The sequence below is a fragment of the Strongylocentrotus purpuratus genome, unplaced genomic scaffold (assembly GCF_000002235.5).
Source record: "Strongylocentrotus purpuratus isolate Spur 01 unplaced genomic scaffold, Spur_5.0 spur5_scaffold_9, whole genome shotgun sequence".
In the NCBI taxonomy this organism is placed as follows: domain Eukaryota; kingdom Metazoa; phylum Echinodermata; class Echinoidea; order Camarodonta; family Strongylocentrotidae; genus Strongylocentrotus; species Strongylocentrotus purpuratus.
Genome location: NW_022145615.1, coordinates 1,225,292 through 1,250,109, shown reverse-complemented (window position 1 = coordinate 1,250,109; position 24,818 = coordinate 1,225,292). Strand labels below are relative to the sequence as shown.

General features: G+C 36.3%; 3 protein-coding genes and 1 long non-coding RNA gene across 4 annotated transcripts in view; 3 read left to right on the top strand and 1 right to left on the bottom strand.

Annotated features, from left to right (window-relative positions):
* LOC593982 (ras GTPase-activating-like protein IQGAP1) overlaps positions 1-5,138 on the top strand; it is a 93,278-nt gene extending 88,140 nt beyond the window's left edge. Inside the window, exons 41-43 of the mRNA XM_030976921.1 lie at positions 14-127; positions 846-954; positions 1,580-5,138. Of these exons, the coding sequence (XP_030832781.1) occupies positions 14-127; positions 846-954; positions 1,580-1,693 (337 nt within the window). The 3' untranslated portion in view covers positions 1,694-5,138. The remainder of the gene's footprint in view (positions 1-13; positions 128-845; positions 955-1,579) is intronic.
* A 6,640-nt stretch (positions 5,139-11,778) lies between these two features.
* LOC115920780 lies at positions 11,779-14,891 on the bottom strand. The gene is made up of 3 exons (XR_004062546.1): positions 14,706-14,891; positions 13,149-13,273; positions 11,779-12,623 (listed from the first exon to the last, which is right to left on the bottom strand). It is a non-coding gene; the product is annotated as an uncharacterized LOC115920780 (long non-coding RNA).
* Positions 14,892-15,186: 295 nt separating this feature from the next.
* On the top strand, positions 15,187-20,355 carry LOC100890232. Its single transcript, XM_003731399.3, has 3 exons — positions 15,187-15,295; positions 16,213-16,633; positions 17,051-20,355. The coding sequence occupies exons 1-3, from the start codon at positions 15,285-15,287 to the stop codon at positions 17,171-17,173; spliced, it is 555 nt and encodes a 184-aa protein (XP_003731447.1). The 5' UTR covers positions 15,187-15,284; the 3' UTR covers positions 17,174-20,355.
* Positions 20,356-21,419: 1,064 nt separating this feature from the next.
* On the top strand, positions 21,420-24,818 carry rpl36 (ribosomal protein L36). The gene is given in 4 exon segments (NM_001242650.1): positions 21,420-21,429; positions 22,860-22,952; positions 23,591-23,722; positions 24,430-24,818. Coding segments are annotated over 3 exon segments (342 nt in total). The 5' UTR covers positions 21,420-21,429; positions 22,860-22,862; the 3' UTR covers positions 24,550-24,818.

Genomic DNA, 24,818 nt, shown 5'->3' with positions numbered 1-24,818 from the left:
GTGAATTCCTCAGACGATCGTCAAAGGCCAAGGCGAAGGACGGCAAGGCAGCTCAGTTGAAATACAACGCAGCAAGGCTACACGAGAAGGGCGTCATCCTAGAGATTGAAGGACTAGAACAATCACAGTAAGTCCATCCCCTCGGATAGGATGTTAAATGAAGGTCCCATTTATATACATGCTGCGTTCAAGAACTGACCTCATTTTTTTTAGTGAAAGGATAGAAATTCAGCATTATGATCTACCTGGACATATTAATTAGTTTTATGGTAAAGGGCTGGTTCCACTTGACCATCAAAGTAAATGATTGCTTGCTTGCTAGGTGCCCTGTCTGTTTCAGACATTAGCGATCAAGGCTTTCCATCTACATCTATTTCTGGTTCTTTGTAATGTGACGTTACTTCTGTTACCAGTCGGCCCATGAACTTATCCATGTATTTGATCCGCTGTCTCCCTCTCCTTCTGTTTCCCTCAAATGTTCTTGTCAGTATCATATTTCCTGTACCTTCTCTTCTCATAATATGCCCAACAAACTGAAGTTATCTTCTTCTTTTTTTAACGATAGTAACTATAAATCATTCATTCCCAAATTGATCAAATTTCCTACACTGTCTGAATTTCACACTTCAGTTGTGGACCATGTGCAGTATGGACCTAACCCTAACCTACATGTAATTAAACCAGTTGCAACCTTTACTTAACCCATATTTGTGACAAAATAATGCCTGGAGTCGATGTTGCTGAAGCAATTGTCAAGTGTCTGATTTCATGCATCAACCTTCATTTATTTTTGTTATTAGGAAACTTTCTGGAAGTTAATGCATATGTTTGTTCTGTTCTCCTAGATTTAAGAATGTGATGTTTGAGATCTGCTCTACTGATGTACCAGGAGTCTTTGATGTGTCTGCTAAGTTCCTTGGAGTCAAGATGGACAGTGTACAACTTGTTTTCCAGGTCAGTGACAAAAAGAAAGTGTTACTTTGAAACACCCATAATTCATAGTTTCCCAAAACCTGATACACAATATTAAATAGAAGACTCTGATTGAACATTTAACTCTCAAAATGTTTCTGTTTGCAGTCTCCTTTGTAGTGTCGAAAAAAATCATTGTGAAAGAAGTCCTATGGGGTAATATTTTCAATTTTGATGGATTTTTTTTTTTATTGGGGGGGGGGGGGGAGAAGGTGATTTATCATTTAAAAAGGAACAATGAATTTTGATGTTGTAAGAAAAGGAAAGATTCAGTGAATTTTTTTTTTTAATCGTTCTAAAGGAATCATCATTTTAGCAAACAGATAAAATCCTTGCCCTATTCTCTCAGTGCTTGAACAAGGTATTTAAAGAAATATCTGCAATGCCAAAAATGATGATGGTGTAAAAACACTTGTAACATATTTTCCTATAGTGATATCTATAAATAAAAAGAAGTCCATTATCAATTCTTTGTCTGATGTACTTCACACACTGAATCTATGCTTTTTAAAATCATTTCACGAAACCTGTTTTAGTGAAGATCACTGAACATTGTCGCATTTTGCCTTCAAAGAAAATTTGAGAGAAATGGTCTTTCTTTTTGCAGGATCTTCTTCAGCTACAGTATGAGGGCGCCGCAGTGATGAACATGTTCGGCAGAGCCAAGATCAACGTCAATCTCCTCATCTTCCTCCTCAACAAGAAGTTCTACGGCAAGTAGGAAGTCAACGATGTCCCCGGGGGAAGATTATATTGCTTTTGTAAAGTTTGTAATATATTGTATAGTACATATGAGCTCTTATATTGAAATATAGATTGTATCATGAACTATGTTTGGTACAGCAAGTTGGGAGATGGGAATATTTTTGTGTGGATTATAGAGGAAAGTGCTTGGAAATGGTCATAATGAAGACAAAGTTATTTACTGTCTTAGAGAATAAATTGATCCGATTCTGTCTATTGTAATAAGTTTTTACAATTAATTATTCCTATTTTATAATATTTCAATGAAATTGCCATTTTTGTAATATCCTGATGTGCAGGATCTACAATAAATCTTTGAATTTTTTTCTTCCAATGATTTTTGTTTGTTTATATTGAAACAAATTCTTGATATAAGAGATTGTGGGAGATTCAAGGACTTCAATTTAATCTGATCATTGATGATATATCATGGTGGAATCACTTGATTTCAATGTCAAAATTCATTGACGAGGGTAATAAGAACAGGCATCAAATCAAAATGATATGTTATGGTATCCTTGAATAGAAAGAAAAATGGAATGGGACCATATTGATTTATTTATGTACTTTATCCTTTTTCAAGGGATCTTAATTTCTCATTGTGATAAAATGGAGTGATTTTATGGTTTCAGTTTGAAGAAGCGCTCTGAGGCTGGTAATTTGAAACTGGATTTCTTTTATGAAACATTTTAAAATTGAAATGAAAAGTGAGATTTTGCTTTATGTCCTAGATTAGTTTTCTATCTTTTAGGCAACATATTTACATGCTAAATACATATGTGTCTCTAATATGCGACCTATATGTGATTTTTCTGAAAAGTAATAATCAAAACATTTTTGTGCCTGATTCTGTCTTATGATAAATTATAATATTGAATGTGTGAACACATTTCTACTTTTATTCTTCTATCGATTCATCAACTCATTCCGCTTTCTTTCAAAGTGACCAAAAGCATAATTTTGTTGAAAAAGAAGCAAATAGTGATTATTTGATTTAATGGTGTTTGTAAAAACAGTTTTGTTTTGTAAGAAAGCCTTGCAATCTCAATTAAATTATAAGAATTTTCTACTGAAACAGGAGATCTTCCAAAGTATTTTTTTCTTCAAACTAGAACATGGACCAGCTGATGAATCAATATGCATTGCTTTTGTGTGAAATAAAACCTTGTTGATTTGAATGACTTTTTCATTGTCATGACAACCTTGGGCTTTCACATGTTTTTGTAGAGACTAATCTTCCAAACACCCAGACAAGCCTTCCACATTTTCTTTTCATACGGAAAGAAAGATGTCAACCTTTAGAAAAGGCAACTGCATGAAATGTTTCACTGCAACAATTACACTCTGGTATGAAATTATGTTCGAATGATTTTTTGGTTGATAGTCATTTAAAATATTTGCAATGAAAAAGAGGCAACTTGTAGGTTGCAAGATTTTTTAATTTGTATTTATCGTATCTTCTGCTGAGAGCCATAAGGGTGCGGATCACATTCTTAGGGGTGTGAATTAACGCTTTTCTGGTTCACAGCAGACGATACATTGTTATCAAGCATCTTTTAATTCATCTTTGAATGACAGACAATACATGTCTGATTGTACTGCTAATGCATGGCATGAAACAGCACAATGATATTATGGTAATAATCTCAATTCCTGAACACTTGATAAAAAGAAGATACAACTGTATGGATATTGTGTAGTTGTTTTAAGGGCATGCATGATAAAAGATGCAACTATTGTTATTATGATGTGAATTTCATTGAGTAATGAATTCCGTAATAATGTGTTCCTTCCTCATGGAAAAGGAGATTCATGAATTTAATCTCAAACATATTCTTGAATAATGACCTTCTATGCAAAAAGATCAAATTTTCTTTCATTTCTTTTGTCAAGAAAATTGCCTTTGATGTTTTGATAGCTCTTAAAAGAAGTGTATCAGCTGTTGATAACATGCTAACCTCGTAGAGAGCCTTTGAAACGTACATTTACATTTTTTTTATGAAGGACTATTATTAGCAATAGAATTTATTACGTATTGAATTGAGTAGAACATGAAACTTGAATTTGAATTATTCAGAAATGTGATCTGGTTTGGGATATATTTTTTTTAATTGAAAGTTGGTGCTGGGTTTAGTTTTGTTTAGTGATGGTTGATGGTAAGTAGTTGAACGGAATAGCAATCATGTATTTTGTATATTTATATATATTTTGCTTGATAAGTATAACTTTACTGGCAATGTATAGCATAGTGTATGTAGATGCTCGACTCAATTTAAATCGAGTGCAGTTAGAGTTGATTATTTAACATCTTGAATGATAAAAAATCATTTGAGCTTTATTTCAATTTTAATTTTTCATTTTGCCTTGATTGTTAAGAAGAAGAAAAAAAAGGAAATTTTTCAAATGAATTATGGTGATGCCTCTCTGTATATTATCTCACATTTAGCTGATACGAGAGAGGTATCAATTTATAAATATTTAGTTTTAGATTATTTTTTATTGTAAATGTCATGGCGGCTACCAAGCAGTATATTTCTATTAGGTCATGAATTGATGTAAAAGCTAACTTCATCATTGAAAATTGAACTTGTTGTCGGTAGAGCAACGAAGTGAAATGGAGATTGGGCATTCCAAATAGATGAATACAAAATTTGAGAAGACAATAATTTACATTTTTTAAAAGATAATGTAAGAAATTCTTTCATTTCTGTTTTGTTTCTTTGCAACAACGCATATATCATGTCAGTGTATATTTAAAACTTTTATATCTTATCTACTTTTTTCCTGCATAGCTTTTTACTTGATGTGTATTGGCAGAGATTCATATGGTATGCATGCTACAATGCATTTTATTATTCTTTAGGAATTCATTGTCAATTAGGTTTGTAAAAAATTTGGTTGGTGTTCTCAAAAAGTTGTATATTTAAATGTAAATTGTATCTCTGAACCTTTTATTTCTACTTATCATTTTTTCCTTCTTTTTCTTTATATGACCAACACCTATTATGGACCACATAATTACCAAATTGCCTTTCCTGAATTTTTTTATAGTTTCAATTTTGTACGTAATCTTCTTCATACTGTTCTGTCTATCTATAAATATTACTTTGTTTGTAGCAAATATCCTCCTAACTGCCTTGAATCCCAGCCTAAATCAGAGCTAGAATTTTGGGGTGATGGACTGTATCGACTTTAAAGAAAGTTTCTGAAGCTAATGACTCGTGATACAGTGTTTAGAATATATAGCTTGTACATTGAAGGCCTTGTATCTGTATGATTGTATTTCAGTTTAGTGCAAGTTTTTATTTGATCATACTCTCTCTCTATCTCTCTGCTGTATGGAGGCCATTTTTCATAATGTCTCTATTGCCCCAGGCTGCCTGTACCATTTCAAGTGAAATAAATATAAAAATGATAAGGGATATATATATTGTTTTTTAGTTTGTTTGCTTGGTGTGTGTATGTGTTTATGCAGTGAAAGTGAGATGATACAGTGTGAATATTGTGAGACAATGTAGAATGCTGAGAAAAAAACACTCTCTATCTCTCTCCCTTCCCTCTCTCTCTCCCTCTCTCTCTATCTCTTATTCCTCTCTCTCTCTCTCTACCACACCCCTCCCACTCTCTCTCTCTCTCTCTCTCTACCCCCTCTCTCTCTCCCTTTCTCTTTCTCTCTCTCCTTCCTCTCTCTCTCTGTATACCCCCTCTCTCATTCTAACACTCTTCCCATATTTTCTCCTCCACCATTCTAATGTGCTTGTTGCAGCTTTGTCTATTTTGTGCCCCTATCTCTTTAGTATTGGATAAGCCTAACAAAATCTGACCAACAAGCTTTACAAAAATTAACAACAGTACAGTGGACGTCAAAAGTAGCTACGTTATATTTCTTTTTTTTTCATATGACACATGGTTAGATAACATTTCAGAATTCTACAGATAATCCTTAGTAATATTATATTGATATGGATTTCTTAACTATAATTTCAAGAAAAACATTCCTTTTACAACTTTACATCAGGGGACCCCACTGGAAATAAGCTCTTGAGCTTTCGTGGGCTATCCTGTTCAAGCTGACTTAATTTTGATCTGTTATTATTGTATGTTGTTGTATGCTGGAAGCTTGTCGAATAAAAATCAATCAATCATTCAAGAAATCTGCGAAAAAGTTATCCATATTGGAAGTTTTATAGGTTACATACGACCAATGCGTCTTAAAAAACGGACGTAATGAAAATGAAATCAGGTGGACGTAATTTGATCTCCGAATTTTGTTGCTTCTTATATCCGTACGTTGACTCATTATTGCGTATCATTTAGATAACTGAATAGTAATCTGAGATGCTTATGCTTCAAGCCAGACCTACACTACCACCACTCATTGGGTGTGTTTGGTGGAGGTTGGCCAGTCTCAAAGGAAGACGGAGTAACCGAGTTGGGCGGAGGAACAGGCAAATCCATGAAGTCCCATCTATCTTCATGGGATAACGAGTTCGTTCTCCCAATCGGAACCGTGTCAAACGCATTCTGTAACGGACTCCATCGATCACCTTGGCGGTCTTCGACGTCCATGTTCAGTGGCCACGTGTTGGAATACGATCCCGTGGTCGACCTGGCAGATGAAGTCGGGAGGACATCGGATTTCCATGACGGCGCTCTCTCGGTTGCTTGATAATAACTCGTGTTTTCTATCCTTGGTTTATCGGTTTCATACCCGAGCATTAACGGTTGAAGATGTGTTCGTCTGCGAGCATAGTGATCCGTCTGAACATGTCCATTGATGTTGTCTTGCTGAGGATAAGTTCGGTGCATCTTCTCAGAGTGTATGGTCTTGAACTTGGAGTAGATCTGAGTCGGGCAGGAGCCGCTCTGCAATTGGGAGGATGCCTTCACTTGGCGCGTATACGGCACTTTCCCAGACTTCGTATGGTGATTTTGATCAAAACGCGGGTCAAATCGCACTTTCGAAGAGGGAAACTGTTGTGTTGTTTTCGTAGATGGTGGAGGGTTTCTCTGTGGAGGGGCTTTTCTCTCATGACCCCAATAAAACACCTGCTTCACACGCTCTCCACCACCACCCTTCTCGCCATGTCTCCTTTGTTGCGTGCTTTGCTCCATTGGCTTCAGGTATGTTTGTCCTCTCGGTCTATTCCTTGCCCATGTCGTGTTTGTTGTGTACATAGTCCTATCCAAAGAATCATAGCGACTTTCCATGGATTCCTCAAGGTTTATCTTGGTCGTGAGCGACCCAGTCAGTCTCTCAACCTTTTCCTCCGGTGTTTGGAAAGCTACGGAAGGGAATTCTCTTCGCAAAACATTCGCCTTCATGATGGCATTCCCGTGCTGCCCAGTAGCAATGACCGCCGCGAATGCAATGGTGACAGAAGATTGTTTAATCAAATATTAACTCTTGGCAATTAATATTTAATTAATAGTTGACCTTTTGTATTATCTTAAAGTCAGAATTCCATTGTTGTGGCGCAAGACGGTGAGATGGTGTTGATATAAGCTCCCCCCGACTCTCTTTCTCCCTGAATGATAATTTCCCATAGGTGATATGGCTGAAACGACAAAAGAAACATAGTACACCGTGTGAATATTTCATTTAACAAGTTATCGAAAACAAGGGAATTAAATAAATGAATCGATCATTGTAATCAATGTTATCTGTCAATACACAGTGACTGGGTGAATTGCCCTTTTAACAAAAGTTAATCTCCATGGGAGATCTACTTTTTGATGAATGAAATATACTAAAGTCGTTATCAGAAATCATGTTTGTTTGTTTTGTTGATATATTGTCAGTGTAGTCCAACAAAGAATCAACACCTTTTTTCAACGTGTTAATGGATTTAAAAAAAAAACTATACTGTGACAGAACCTCTAATGTCGATTTTCAGGTTTGATTTGATATGATTAGATTTTTCTGGAAAGAAAAAAAACGAAAGCAAAAATAATTACAAGCGTTTTATAAAACCCACTGACAGGTCTGTTTTACAGATATGAAAAGTGATAGTACAAGTTACAACTGAGTTCAGTATTATAAACATAATATATTGCACAAAATGATATAAATCAAAGGCTGTAAAATGTTTAAAAGATAACTAGTGGTGAGGATTGCAGATAAAATCATCGAGGTCTTCCCAAGTATAAGATTGCACGATCGAGATTAGTATGAATGAAAATAGCCCTGTATAATTGTTGAGATGTTAATTGAGATTTTATGATAAATCAGTATCATTAGTCATCATTCCTATACGAGAAACCGATTGTAGTGATAGCCTATATGGCCACCCTATTATAGTATGTTCTGTTCTATAATAGTCGTGTCTATTGCGTAATAAAACTAACAGCTCTGAGCATTGGTAAACTAACATTCTGGCTGAGCAAATAGTGTCATAAGGCAAGAGCAAATAGTGTCTACGGCAACACTGTTTTGTGTTGTCTGACCTTTGTTAAGCCGATTTCACTATTTTCCAGCTATTTATTCCTGTGTCACTGTTGTCCATTTTAGATATTGAAATACAAATTCACACCAAATATTATTTTTATTTATGACAAAGTTGAGAGATTTGTGCTATCAAAAAATCAAAGCCTTCATATTTGTCAATATAATGAAATAAAGCAGTGCAAATAGAAAAGGTCGATTTTATCAGCATGCAGACAGGTAGAATAAATTAACCCAAAGAACATGCAAAATACAACAATAACAACAACAACAGTAAACAAACAAACATACATACAAACAAAACTAAAAACTATAGAATAGGCAAAAACCAAAGCGAAAGGTTCGTCTACGCCGATTATAATAGGTGCACAAAGGTGACGATATACACATTTTATTAGAATTCTCCCGCAAAACCATTAAAAATATGATATTAAAGGATATAATTATTCCGACAAGTAAAGATATTAATCAATATTGTGATTATGTATGTAGTATAACGTTTATTGAAGGGTAAATATGAAATCTTGTTGGTCTGTCAGTATATTATGCCTATTAATAAAATGTCAAAAAGTTTTACTTTCATGAAAATAATCATCAAGCTATACAAATTATTATGACGTGTTATAGATATCATTCTACTTTATATTTTATTGACATTGATAGAGTTTATAGGAAACACCCTTAAATTAAAATCAATGACAATGATATATAAGTCATATAACTACAACTTTATCTAAATACTTTTGATTAATTTCTTTAAAACAATCCTAACGTGGTTTCGTTTTAAGTCTAGTTCCTTGCTCATCTACAAATAGCCTAAGATAAGTCAAAGTTCGTCAAAAATATTTACGTAAAATATATGAACATTAAATATCTACGGCTATCTATACTATAGTAACTAGAGTTCAATTTAATTTGTGATTTTCAGTAAAGGAACTTGGTACAAACGTAATAGACTAAAGTATGAGCAATCATGATTTCATTTAAAGAAGCCAATGCTTATAAATAATTACCTGTTATAGATTGTGATATCCGCTAAAACTTCATCTCTTTTCCCTCTTTGGATGAAAAAAAAATGCATTGTATTTACCATGAATCCGCAGCAATATTTTGTATTGTTCACTTATCAAAGGCAGTTGATTTTATCGCGTTAAGTTATTGAGTAGAAATTCAACGTTTGTAATATAAGTGCATTCTAATCTTGGCTAATAAGCTCTAGTTTACGAGACGTGGAGACGTAAAGCCGGACGTATAAGGCTTCTATGCAAACGAAAACTGCCCAGAAAGAACTCAGATGTTTGCTGCGATGAAGTTGTATTTGCTTTGTGGGCTAACGCACCCTTTATCATGTCCGACCATGAGAGTAAAACAAATATGGACAAAAGTAAAAGTCGCTTAAGAAGAAGAAGAAGAAGAAGAAGAGGAAGAAGAAGAAGAAGAAGAAGAAGAAGAAGAAGAAGAAGAAGAAGAAGAAGAAGAAGAAGAAGAAGAAGAAGAAGAAGAAGAAAAGAAAAAAAGAAGAAGAAGAAGAAGAAGAAGAAGAAAAAGAAAGAAGAAGAAGAAGAAGAAGAAGAAGAAGAAGAATTAAGAAAAAGAAGAAGAAGAAGAAGAAGAAGAAAAAGAAGAAGAAAAAGAAGGAAAGCATGACAGAAAGAAAAACAGCTTTGTTGGCCTACAGAAGAAATGTTCTAGAAAGTGTGTATTTTTAGAGTTGAAACTGAATGAAGCAGCTGCCCCGTCCAAATAATTGTAATTTTAGTATTGTAGTATTGTGAACCTTTGTCTCGATATATTTGGTCGATTGAGTGACAGTGAAATAAAGATAATGACGGTGCATGGCGGATCCAGGGGGCCTGGGGGCCTGGGGGCCCGCCCCCCCCCCCCCCCCCCCCCCCCCCCCCCCCCCCTCGGGAAAAAAAAAATTTTCCTTTTTTTGGAGATGCCCCCCGGGGGAGGGGTGCGATTATTCAAATCTACGAGGGCCAAAAAATTTTAGTGCATGTCCCTGGTATGATCGAATCTCTTTGAAGTTACCCAGGGGGGTTCAACTCCGCTTCTGCATCCGTCTAGCCATGGGGAAATTTTGGAGGGTCAAAAGTGCACACTGCTTCCACTTTTCGTGTATTAGCCTATGAAGACGACAAATTTTTAGTGCACCAGCGAAATGGGGATTTTGGACTGCGCGCAGCGCGTAAAATATGTAAATTAAAATTTGGAATATTCATGAGCTCATTTCCACTTATTAGCATATTATCGTAATGAAAAAAAGGCAATGCGCATGCGTTACTCTCGACAGAATCCTTGGGCCGAATAAATTTAGAACAAAGGTCAGAGTTGGGGAGGTGTGTGTGTTGGGGGGTGGGGGGAGGGGGTAATAAACTTTTAAATGGTTGACTGCCACCAAACTTCACTGTCACCAGGATGGAAAGTACATTTTTTTTAATTCAGTTCAGTTAAAAGGCAAAAATAATGACCCCATTTCACTGTGGTACCTCAATTCATTTTTTACCTCTTTTTTTGTTTTGTTCGTTTATTAACTTAAATATGTTTTTAATCAGAAAAATTGCACTGATCATTTAGCCCACTCAACAAGTGATATATTCATATTTTTAGTGTCCAAATAATGAATCATTCTCACCTCGACTTCAATGATCTTCATATTGTGCCCCATCCCCAATGAAATTTCTATTTTGTCTCGTTCTTTTCATTCTTTCATTCGTCGCCACTGATTTTTTTAAAATTTGCCCCCCCCCCCCCAATCAGTAACATTTTCAATACAGGGACCCCTTCCAATATTGACATTTCCATAGGCTCTATTACCCTCCCTCCCCCAATTACCTATGCTTTCATCATTTTGGCATTGACCTATTCTTTATTTAACCCCCCCCCCTCATCTTTATTGTAAACCATTTTTTATACTATATTTATACATTAGTCTTGCCCACTCTCTTGTTACATTTCCGCTTTCTCTCTCATTAGGAAAGATGGTTAAATCTATCTCGCTGATGCCAGATATAAACAAACATCAAAGGTCGAACACCAGCTCAATTCTACACAAGACTGCATCAGCCCCCATCTCACCTCAGTCATAGAGCATTATCATTACAGAGTGCCTACATCATCATAATCACCAGCATCATCACATATATTTCACAAAATAAGAAAATGAAAAGAACAGAATTAAGTAGTATTAACTAATTTATTAACATCTATGAACTCATTTATCAACATATTTTGTTTCTATAAAGATCTTTTTAAACCCAACATGACATCAACAAAAGGATGACAAAAGGATGGGGGAGGGGGGGGGGGGTGCTGTCTCTTGAATTCAAATTTTTCAGTTGTAAACGTTTACTGTAGATTTTGAGGGAAAAAAAATCAATTATATCAACATGCTATTTTATCGTGTAAAGCACAGGTATATACTGAGTTTTATGAGTACTTTATCTTACATTGGACATTATTGTTGTTTTTACTACTACCTGTATTATCATTATTATTACTGCTATTATCATGATCATTGTCATTATTGTTACTATTTGTAATATTGTTATTATTATTAATGTTATTAATTATATTACTACAGTATAACTATTGAACTACATCATTTTATTCCCCCCCCCCCCCCCCTTCAATTTACTATCCAGTTCAGCATCCCTCATATATTTGTCAGAACTTGACTTAAGATTAAATATCAAACAACTATGTTACATGTACACGCATTTAAAAGAACAAATTATTACTTTCATGATCCTCGATATACCTTCTTCTTCTTCTTCTGGTAATCTTCAAAAGGCGTTGTAGCCTATCACGAAGATGAATTAATACTAAAGATTATAAGTGGTGTGAGGAAGATAGATTGTTTCTAAGTGGGATAAATGGGATAAGGAGAGTAGATGCCTCAGAAGTAGTCCCTGGCAGTTCTCTGGACTGTCAGCATGCACTATATTTGCTGGAAGTAAGTTCCATTAACTATGGGACAGAGTGTTGGGCAAATACAAACTTTTCTGTACTAGTTTGGTCAGGGGGATTAGACCACCCTGCAAGGTCACTTACAGGTGGTTATCTCATCAAATCAGCTCTCAATTAATATAAGAAGAAGAGGATCATGGGGGACCAACAGGCACCGATTAGGCATTGTTTGCTATATAGAGGGCGCAAGTAGCTATAAGTAGTACAGTGGGAAAATTTTCAAGGGAGAGTGGAGAGACCATTGACTATCTTGTGCACCATTCCCAATCTTCTTGCAGAGTGCCTTGTAGTTGTAGATATAGTAGGCAACTAAAGGTGCTGATCATCTCAGTCAAACTGCTGGTTCACTTGTGGTCCCCATTGTGAAGTAGCGTCCTGGACATCTGAGATGTTGTAGGGATCCCAGACACCAGAACAGTTCTCAAGATGAGGGTGGACTAGGGACTTGTACAAAAGAAGCCTGGGTATCAAACCTTCTGCAAGGGACAACCTGCATAATAAAAACAAAAAGAGAGGAGAAATCAAATAAGATTAAATCTGCTGCATTATATTGGATTTTTAAAAATAGATCTAGTACCTCCCCACTTTTTTAGGTCTTGCATTTTAATTTTATTAAAAAATGATAAACTTATGTCTATCTGATAGGGCCTTTTTTTAAAAGAAGAGAAAAGGTTTAGATGTATTTCCAATTATTTTAAAAGTAATTTCCAATTTATTTTAAGTTATTATTTGCTAGAGGTCTAGACTTTTGTGAACAAAAGTTTGTTAGATACAATGTAATATTTAGGAAAAAATGCCTTTGAGTACGTCTTTTAATATGCTGAGAGAATAAACTGTAGCGACACCATAGTTTGTCACCTAAATAAAAAGCTAGAGAATAAATGAGAATTACAAGATATAATGCAATACAAGATGACAGTTCCCCAAATCTTTGTATATAGTCCAAGTCGAGTGCGGTGTTCGCATGGGCTTAGATTATACAGCCTGAATATTTTCGAACTTCATACAAACATACCTTGCCAGAGTTCAACTTAGGTGTCCTGTTCCTGATTAGATCTACACCATAACATTTGATGATCAGGTCCTGGGGCTCTTTGTTGCACTTCTGTGATCATTATCTGCTTCTTTGTTCCATAGGATCTACAATTTAAAGAAAAAATAAACTTAGTAAGGTTCCTGCTAATATCAAATGCATGCATTAGTTATCAGTTAATAACTTTGTTCATGTCCTTTAATAGAGAAAGAAATATCCATATCATGTAGGGTTGGATCCAGAATTCTCACCAACATAAAACTAAAAGGGGTGGCATAAAATCCTGAAAATAAACTAATTATTTCAAACAAGGCACAATGACATAACTAAGAGCAAAATCAGGGAAAGTGGGAGGGGGAGGGGGGGGGGGGGGGAGGAGACACCTTTTTTGTTTTGTTTTTGTTGTTGATGGTAGATCTAGCCTGGTAGTAGATCTACATTCAAACTAAGCTGAATCTGGACCTGGATCACAATAATGACACATGTGCACGACTAGGTCTAGTCTAGTCTAGATCTAGAGTCTAGACCTAGTGGAGCAAAAACGAGACTAGACCCATGGCTATGGAATTCTTTGCTATGGCATAACACAAGCTATAGATCTAGATCTAATTGCCTATTTTAATATTATTAGTAATAGTAGGTGGCTCTAGACCTAGATCTAGACCCGTCCCTATGCCACATCTGAAAAAGGGGGCGCAGAATGATTGTGCACCCCCCCCCCCTCTCCATAACTTCCACATTTATTTGACCAGGCATTTATTTAGTCTTTCTTTATTAGAAAGACTAAAGACTAGCATTAGGCCTAGAATCTAGCCTAGATCTAGGCCTATACTAGATGCGGGGTTAAATGCTGTTTATATTTAAGTGCTAGATCTAGACTAGATCTAGACCTAGGCTCTGCTTAGGCTCTGCTTAGCCCGAATGTTTCTGTCTCTTTCGTTCGTTAGCCTCTGATTTGGGTAGGGTCGGCTGAAATGAGGAGCCGACCCTACCCAAATCAGGGGCTAACGAACAAAAGAGACAGAAAATTCAGGCCAGACTATGCTATGAATACTAGCCTAGCCCTAGGCTTTACAGTAACACACTGTAAGTTATAGCCGCGCCAGCTCAGGAAACGCAGTCGCTTCTTGGTGGAGTGTTACAGCCGGCTAGAACCGGCGGATTGAAGATCATAAACCGCTCGACGAGATCTCATCGGCTTGGACTAGCAATGAGCCATTTGCGCAGTCTCCAACAGGTCCACATCTACGACCGATTACTATCGGTAATCAAGCTATGAACTGAACTTAAAATTATGAGATGTGCTCTAATGAAATAGCCTACGGTAAAATCCTGATATTTTCTAAAAATACTACCGTCGATGACTTAAATTAGAGTTCATCCAATCAGTTAATATTCTTTGGTCAGAAGAAAGAAAAGAGGATGGGGTAGGGGGTTAACCGGGTAATACGTTGTGACAATGCGGAGATCCCCTCACTGCAATGACGAACACATCACAATCATTTCAGAGATCTTCACACAAAATTGATCTTTACTTACTTTTTTGGCATCCGTATGGTATCACTTTGATGTCGATGTTTGCCTGAAGATTTTCTGCTTCACTGAGATGTACTTGACAAACTTCTATTATAATAGAAATTCACTTAAAAGAAAAATGTTTCATTGTTCGTAATTGAATAACTTAAAAGTTGCAGTTCATACAACCGCCATTTGTGTGCTCAAATCGTAGAGAATTCTGGGAATGAAAAAAATGATTTATGCATGACCTAATACATAAAACATTTTGTCGATGGCCAATCAACAAACAGTAGTTGGCGTATTTTTTACGTCATTGCTCATGAATATTCATTGACCCTCCAAAACCGTCGTTCAAATCGGACAAAACCCCCATAATGCATCCAATGCAAAACCTATGAAATGTCAAAGGTCAAGATTTTAGTTGGCCCTCTAGTCCTCCTACGGAGGACATACTGTGTATGATCGAATCTCTTTGAAGTTACCTTCGCCGCGCGCCCTCTGTTGTCGAAATAATTATTTAAATTCTGTTTCTAGGGAAGCTTTTAATTTTCATTTCGATTTGTTTATCATTATTTTTTGGACGATAACATAAAATGCAATATGGCTGAACCGTGAGTAAATTTCCTTTTGTAACATTTAATTGAGTTATCATAAGAATGTCGTCTGTCAAGACAGGTTAGGCCTACAGATCCTAGAAATACAGTTTTCATTGAATCGTTGAATTTGCTTTCCATTCAGTCCCATGTATCAACATTTGCGTGTTCAATTTAATTTAGAAGCCTGTGACGCTGTGAGCCTGTGATATTTTTATGAAATCGATGTTATATTACTTTTACCGGTATCTTTATCAATCTAGATTAATTGGTTGAGTTATGGGTTCTGCTTTCAGAGTATGAACAGAAAGAAAACTATTTTAAAACGTGTGACCAAACTAAAGATTTCTCAAAAATTTCAGTGGTAAGATTTTGAAAATCTGGAGTGATAGGGCCTAGATCTATCACCAATGGAAAGAGGATCATAAAATTACCCAAAAATGACATTTTCTTTGGAATTGGGTGCAAAAATTTTGAAAATATTGACAAATGATCAGCAAATTTTGCAGTTATTTGCATCCATTCCTAAAAAATTATCAACTTACCGATAAGGGTCTGGATCTGGAAATCTTCATTTTGAGAGCAGATAAGATATCCTCAAAATTGTAAGTAATGAGTGGTACCGACTGGTTGTATGATATTTTGCTTTGCAAATGATGATATTACCTTATTTTTGGTGGATCGTATTTTGTGTAAATCAGCTGTAAACCCCAGTGCGTGAAGTTAGGTCTCGATGTTTTTATGACCTTTTTCAGATGCAGCGCGCACGCAAGACCGGACATCAAATTTTTAGATCGCGATATCTCTGAAATCCTTGGACTATGAATTTTCTAGTTAAACCAATTGTAAATATTTGATTATGAAAACTTTTTAAAGGTAAAATAGGTCAGATAGAAGTACTTTTTGATACAAATAATTTCATTTTTTTTTTTCAGGGTTAATGAAGGACCACCAGAAGATGGATTTCAGTCACCTCAAGATCTCTGTGAAAGACTGGAGTCAGTAGAACTAAACGAGGATGAGACAGAGAGTTTATTGCAGGAGGCACTAGCCCTCAACCAGAGATTAAAAGCTGAACTCCAAAGAAGAGAGAACAATGACCCACAAGACGATGACAACGTCAATGGCTCAAGAGGAGCACCTGGTCAGGATATCTCATCACCAGATAAACACTTAAAGAACTCTTCAGCTAGACATAGGAGACCAGGACAGAAAAGCAATCCACTACCACCGATATCACCAAGTAAAGGTCACGCCAAAGGGTCAGGGTATCATAGGAAAGGAGGCCCTCTACGGTCCAAAGGCCAGCCCCCGGCTCCCCATGCTACTGTGGGCAGGATAGTCAACAGTGCAGGGGTAAGAACAAGACTATTTCATATCATTCAATGAATTTTCCCTTTAATGTTTTGTTGGTGTTTGTTAATGTTTGTCACAAAAGGATATACAATTTAGAGTGTCTTTGTTTTTACGATGATTCTGTTGATTCAGGTTTTTTTACTTTGACTTGCATGGAAGGATGACTTAATCATATTTTGCTATACTCTTAGCCAATCAAATGTAATGATTTGACTACCTTATAACAATTGTTTTATGTTGCTATTGATGATAAGTTTTATTAAACAAGGCCAAGTCAAATAGTAGTACAGTCAAACCTGCTTTAGTGACCACCTGTCTACAAAGACCACTTTTGATGTTTCCCTCGGGCAGTCACTATAGCCAGGTTTAATCAACCATAACCATAACCTTTTTTCTTGCACTCTTTATGTCACCCAGAGTGTTGAAAGTTCTCAGCGAAGATCCAAGTCAGCCAAGAAGGAAGTGGAAGGGAGACCAACCCGCTCAGCTGAACAGAGGAAGAAAAAGCCAGAGTGGGATGAGAGATTCTCATACCAGTAGCAGCCAGCAGCTTCTATAATACCAACATCTGCCAGAACATTCCAAGGGTACCACGACACATACTCAGGGGACTATTCTTCTCCATGCAGTCAATACTTAACACCGGGGGCCAGTTTCTCGAAACCGTCATAAGTCTAAGTTTGTAGACATCCCATAGATATGCATGTTATAAGAGATGAAAAGGGGCACTTATGAGAATGAAAAGGAACTATTTTCATAGGTAAAAAGAGGCATTTATGAGCAGGGGAAGGGTCAATGGGAAGTCCAAGAAGTTAGACTTATGATGGTTTCAAGAGACGGCTCCCACTCCCCAGGGCTCAACACTCACAGTTGCCCTGGACACACGGGTGCCAAAAATCTAAGTCTGGACACCCAAAATGTTGAATTGGGCTCACGCGTATAGACTCTAAAAATTTCAGTCTGGACCACCTTAAAAAAAGGTATTGTAGAGCCCTGCCTAATACTTACCAAATTTCTAACTACAACCTAGCTGGACCTAACATTATACCCAACCCTAAACCTAATCTAAAATCCACCTGCCATCAGAACCCTAACACTTATTTTTCGATGGCATATAGCTTGAGATATTGTTCCAAGAGCCAGTTTTGCATCTCCAGTTCAAGATCTGGTGAAGTGTATTATGTAGGAGAGTGATGATATCTGATCCATCACCTTCAGCCTTGCCATGGAACACTGTGATGTTTTACAGATATGAAAAGTGGTTCAATGTGAAGAATGGAGTATTTGAGTGGCTTGTGTAATATCACATTTTCAACGGAATCTTATTTCAAACATTGTTGTCGGGAAGAGAGTAGTCTGCCAGTACAGACCTTTAACAAAATTTAGCTGTATCTCTTTTGTTTACATAGACCACAAACATTTGCTTAATTACATAGATATTGCTGGATATTTGGCAGGAAATAATAAGAGATAAAAAAACCCCTCTTAAATGTTGTGTATTTTATATCTTTGTTTAAATTGTAATCCAATAACAACAATTCTTTTTTAATAGTTTGTTTCATAAAGCAGAATGATATTGAAAGGGTACTTTGTTTCAGCCATAATTTATTGAAATAATGTTGTTATCATCATTACATGGTTCGATAGTAGGCTCCAATGTTTGATGCTGCCATTATATAGTGTGTTCTTTGTTGTGAATATTATGTTTTTTTATATGTTTGTTTGTGTATTGTGCAATGTATTTGAAGTATATCTCTCAACCAGTTACAGAAGTAAGGTTCATATCTGGATTAGTGGATGCCTGGATGGTATAATTGTTGTGATTTATATATACATGTGTTTTGTTTGAGGTTTCGACTATGAAAGATGACTGATCTGATGCATTTTCTGTGCGTTAGGAGAAAGCCAAGTAATATAAATTTGATACTTACTGTAGCATGTTTTCATATCTTTATAAATATATTTTGTTTATGAACTTTAAAAAGAAATGATGCATTAATGCTTGGGGACAAAGTTGCTGCATATACATCTACAGTACATGAGGGAATGCAACTTAAATGTTAACTCCAGGAAGCTCCGACGCCGACGCCCGTCGGAGCTTCCTGGAGTTACTTAAATGCATTTATGGTATATATATTTGTATTGTTTGAGCATATGTCTCCTAATATGCAATCTTTAGAGCAATAATATCATAGACTATGCAACGTTTTAAATTTGTAATATTATAATAATTTGTGATATGTTGAATGTTTGCAAAATATTTCCAATAAATTTCTAGTAATATTTGAGTTACAATGCAGTACTAAATGGTAGTTCAATTAATGCATAATTGAAATGTAATTTGAAAAAATACAAAAACAAAGAAGAATACCATTCATTTCACTATTTCTATAGTGATTATTCATTTCGATTTGAAATTATTAATATGGTGTAGATTAGAAATCTTTTTATTTTTTTGCTTCTCCTGTGATAAGTCAGGGTTTATTAGAAGTAGAGCATACCCTCTCAATGACAAGTCCAGTTGACAAATATAGCCAAAAATGTGCTTGTTATCCAAATTACGAAGCTTGTTTGTTAGAGAAAAAAGTGCAGTTCTTGTGAAACACGATGCTGAATGTGTTGCACTATAGACGTGGATCTGCTAGGCTACTTGTGCATGTAAGTCACTTATATTATAGCATTATTAAGAGCTCATGCAGTGTCTGTTTTTAAAGTTGGTAAAATTTAAAGCTGATACTTTGAGTAGTTTGGTGTGTCTTTGAATATTTATTTTTGTTTCCTCCTCAGCTCATTGCTTAATGACTTTGTTTTAGAAAAGAAATCTTAAGTTATTAATCATAAAGTGATCTACAAGACTAAGTAGTAATTACTTTTTGAGTCTCAACAAACATTTATGTTGGCTTTATAGTCCAATAATGACTTGTTTGAGGACACCCCCACCCCTTCTTCCCCTAAAGGTAAATAGTACCTACCTTTGGGGTGTGTACTTATATAATATGTTCTAAATAGGTAATTGCAATGTAAGCTAATTATTATTAGCAGTTACTTAATTCTGTACACTAATTAATTTGGAATTAAATGTGCACAGATTGATGTAATTCTGAACTATTGAAATTGAAATGTATCATAGTAGGTTCCAAAAATATAATTTAACTGATGATATTTGTAATACGCATAAGAATATACATCCAACACATATTTTTGCAATCAATATCTTTGCAAAGATTTCAGCATTTTCAATATTCATTGCAAAACCTGGGAATAGTCTACTGAATTATTGTCAAGGAATGGGCAAGAAAAATATTCATAGGGTAAAATTGTGTGTCTAGCTTTCATTCATAGTTGAAAAGTTCACACAACTTTGAGAATGAAATTGATAGATTTATATGGTATGTAAAAAAAAAGCCTTTGACTATGAGAATTTTATATAATATATGGACACATTCCTCTTCTAGGTCATGATGCCAACCATTCTGTATTTTGATGGAGAATAATTTAATTATTTACCTATCTATGCATGATTGCAATAAACAGTATGAAATTTTGAGAAAAATGATGATTGATTATGCCAAATTGTGCAACATCTAATGATAATATTTTGATTCTTTCTTGTTTTCAATGCTGAACAATGCTTTTTATTTGAAAGTGTGACTGATATTCTAATGGTATACCTTTGACCATTTTTTGGTGTATTCACTAATAAATTATTTGTGTAAAATATATATTCTATGCACTTTTTTTGCCAGAACTACCACTGGTATTATATGAGTTAAATATAGGGAGAGGGGGAGGGAGAGAGAGAGAGAGAGAGAGAGAGAGAGAGAGAGAGAGAGAGAGAGAGAGAGAGAGAGAGAGAGAGATGGGATTGACAGAAGGAGAAAGATGGGAGAGGAGAAGTAAAGATTAACAAAAGAAAGGGAGCAAGAGAGAGCAGGCATATAGGATAACAAATAGAGAATACAGAGATCGAGAGAGGGAGTAGATAAAGAAAAGTATGGTGATGAAGAAGGAGGATAACAAAATAGGAGACTGAGGAGTTGAGAGGCAATTGGGATAAATGATTAAAGATTAAAGACACGGGGCGGGAGATATAAGCAGGAAATGCAGGTGATAATTAAAAGTGGCTATATGTTAGAGGGAGCTATATAGGAGAGAGAGTGAAAGGTTGGGAAAGCGCAGAGAGAGAGATGATAAAGAGGAGGTGGAGGGGAGAGCTGGGTAGCTGCAATTACATGGGTTAGGTACGGAATCATAAATATGTACTCTAATAAGGTGACTCATGAAACAAGGGACAATAAATGCCCCCCAACACACCACAATGGCACTGCCCATAAATTAGCGGGGGATAATTTAATGTTAAAACTAATCTTAATGATTGATTCTATGATAGGCCCTATCTAAAGAATTATTTTTACAACAAAATTATCTTTCCTCTTTGGGTCTTATAGTTGCCCTATCTCTCATGCACAGAGCTCCGTTTCATATTTAGAGATAAGTTAATCCCTCAAGGCTCAGCAGCAGTTACGACCACATTCATATTGAGTTGCCTCAATAGTTCTAGAATATGTTCAGTAAACAAAAGAAAACAATGCCCATTCTTAACATAAACATACTAGTGTATAGTCGTTGACCTTCTGAAAGTAACATTTTGTTTGGTTTAGCACCCCACCAGTACCACACTCCTTCTTTACACTACATTTTCCACCAATAGGAACTAGCACACACAATTTTACGTACGCGTTACGTTACGCACGTATGGTTCTTTCTTTTCACCTATCGCTGCCGAGAAATTCGAAGTACGTAAATTGTAATAAAGATATCGAATGAAATCGGACATATTATCACACTAAATTACATTTCGATTATATTTATATTTAATTGAAATATCAGTTTATATATTGAGGACAATATTGTAGTATTTTGATATTGAGACACATAGATAAAGGTAGATGAATAGACCCCTATTATTGGTAGATGTGTTGTTGCCAGACCAGTCCCATGTACCGATTAATATGTGGGATTTTAAAGGGCTCCATGTCGTTTCACCGACACTTGATACTTGATACTTGATGTGGTAATCCCTGAAGCAGCTTTTCCAAGCTATACTGGAATGGGATGTGTTGTGACAGCAGGTGAAGGTGCAGACAACAAAAGGGTGTACAATTGCTTGTACACCCATTGCTTGTACACCCATTGCTGGTACACACTGCATGTGTACCTCAAAATTGACAACACTACAGAGTCTATATGACATTTTTTCGATGATTATATAATGTTTTGCTTGCCATGTACACATTTTGAAGGACAATTTTTGCAACCCTGCTGTTCTTGCGAAGTTTTGTGGTCGTGCATTTGTCACATTGTTTTTTTTCTTCAACATCGACAACATGGCATGTTTGACTTTCGATGAAATGAACTGCCATTGCCAGTGCAGCATGCAGTGGTGGTATTCTGAGATTCACTTTATCTCGTAAAATACTCCTGAAATATTATTTGATTTTAGAGTCTAGATTTTAAAAACTAAAATGGTATTCTGCATGTGCTGAGAATCATTTTAAATTTAGACGGTCTGCAGTCGGAGAAGAAATTATAACTGGATTGTCTGCCTAAAACAAGGACGCTTGTGTAGATCTAGACCCTACGTCTTTTTCGTTGATTCTGATGAAAATTGGATGAACAATGCGTAGATTTTAGGGGGCTGTATCTGGCGCCAGTGCACTTTTGTATCCCATTTTTACCCGTAACTCTGGCGTGGAGATTGTTCAAATAATGGTCATGATATAGGCCTAAAGTCGATAAATTCCTTACCCCTTTTGTATCAATTTCCTTATCTTTCTTTGAGTATTTTTCCTAAAAACGAAGACAGTATGATATTCACTTTCTCACAGGTTTCACGCAAGCCGCTGCACAATTTATACAATACAATTGCATACTGTACCATACCGATGAAGGGCCAGGGTGTGAGTGTGAAGTCGATTAATACAGTCGATAACTTAACGCACGCTTGCGTGCCCATACCCCTTTGTTGGTACACGGTATGCAATTGTATTGTAATGCCCCCCCCCCCCCCCAATAAAAAGAGATTCGTCGTTGATTACAGCTGTAGTAGTGCTGTGACTTAGGTTTTGAAAAGTGATTTATTATCAACTTCGGATGTTTTTCAAATGGTTTGGTCTTGTAGTGATTGAAAGCTCATTTATTCTTTTGTAATTTCCCCACGTTGTAGAACATGGCGATTCGACATGAGATGGCCGTTGGCCTCAACAAGGGCCACAAGATGACCAAGAACAGCACCGTCAAGAAAGCAACCAGGAAAGGGGTAAGTCCTGTTGCAGGTAGTTGTGATATGACATGGAATATTTGCTCCAATGAGCAGGGGTGGCTTTGACAAGTGACCATAATAATAACACTCACCACACAGTGTTCCTTTAGAAATCATCTGCCCAGGATTTAGTTGCCAATTGACAGCCAATTTATTTCACCCAATATAGAATTTTATATGAATGAGTGCAACTGAGGAACTAGAAGCAGTATTCTTTTTATAGTGTTCAGATAGTATGCATTAATTTTTACTTGGGGCACCCGTTGTACCAAATCTATAGTGCTCTGAATGATTGCAATTGATCCCTCATCCTGGTACAAAATTTCTTAAGTTTTATTGTGATGTATCATCCCCCCCCCCCTCCCGAAAGAAATAAAAGTAATGAATTTTAAAAAGAAAGAAAAGAATTAACATTTTGTTACATAATAATTTTATTGTGTCAGGATTTTGTACATTTTGTTCTAAAAGAAAAATATATTTTTTTATTTTTTTATTGACAGAATTCAATATGACTAAATTGTATGAAACAGTCCTAGCCCCAGGGAGGATGAAGGGTCAAAGAAATGTCACAGTGCATTGTTTAACCATCTGTTCATTTTGTAATGGCACTCCTTATTTTAACTCATTATTTCCAGATTAACAAGCATGCTAAGTTTGTGCGTGACCTGATTCGTGAGGTGACTGGACTTGCTCCATACGAGAAGAGGTGCATGGAGTTCCTCAGGGTGGGCAAGGACAAGAAGGCTCTCAAGTTCTGCAAGAGGAGGGTGAGTTCTCTACACACTCATTATTGTGGCCTTATGTTTAAAGCCTCACTGCACTATTGGTGCCCTCTGTATAGCAAACAATGACTAAGTGGTGACCGTAGGTCCCCCATGGTCCCCTTTTTCTTATGTTAATTGAGAGCTAATTTGATGAGATAACCACCTGTCAGTGACCATGCAGGGAGGTCTAAACCCTACTGGCCAAAGAAGTGCAGATGGGCTTTTAATGAAAGTGCCAGTTAATCCCATCAAAAGTTAGTCGCTGTCTTTAAAACAGCATTGTTTAGATGCTGGTTGTGATTAAGAGGAGAGATCATGGTATTTTGAACAAAATTGAGATGTTGCTTGCTTTTGAAAAAAGTCTGGGTCAGGCATAGTCATTATGTTCCTTTGTTCACCTCAAGAAATATGTAATTTGCAGTCTCATACTCGGGTTGAAGTTCTATCACAGTTATAAAGCAGTTATCTATCTCCAAATCACTCTCCAGAGCTACTATAAGCTCACTCACAAGAAAAAAAATGTTAGTCCATGCAAAGGGTAGACCACTATAGGAAAACAAAAATTATGCATGGTACCAAATAAAGTAAATGTTTTGAACACATGAAGATGTACATGTATGGTTCTATCGGGTCACTTTTAATAGAACTGTTCACATCACTATCACTGGGACTGACTGAAATCTTTTGTTGCCTCTCATTCATTCATGCAGTTGGGAACTCTTGGCCGTGGCCGCAGAAAGCGTGAGGAGATGAACGCCATCTTAGCCGCCCAGAGGAAGGCCGCCTCTGCTGCTGCACAAGCCGCCTCCGCAGCCGAGAAGGCCAAGTAAACCAACAATGACTCATGTGAACAGGATATATGTGGACTCTGTATATATCCTAGGACCTGTTTTATTCCCATCATGGGCCAATATGGAAGAACTTCTAGTTAGTCCTTGTAAATGTGCGGTTTTACGAGAGCTGCATGGGGTCTTCATATTCTTCAAGCTCCGATAGTTGACAGAGGGGTATGATGTCATTTTGCAAACTGATTGGTAGATCTTCAGGTATTGATGTGATCATTTTGTGAATAAAAGAGAGCGGGATATTAACAGAGAAA

Excerpts from the sequence above, each read along its gene's own strand:
- LOC100890232 (XM_003731399.3), top strand. Across the intron at positions 16,634-17,050 it reads GGATAGTCAACAGTGCAGGG|AGTGTTGAAAGTTCTCAGCG; the intron begins GTAAGAACAAGA and ends TATGTCACCCAG.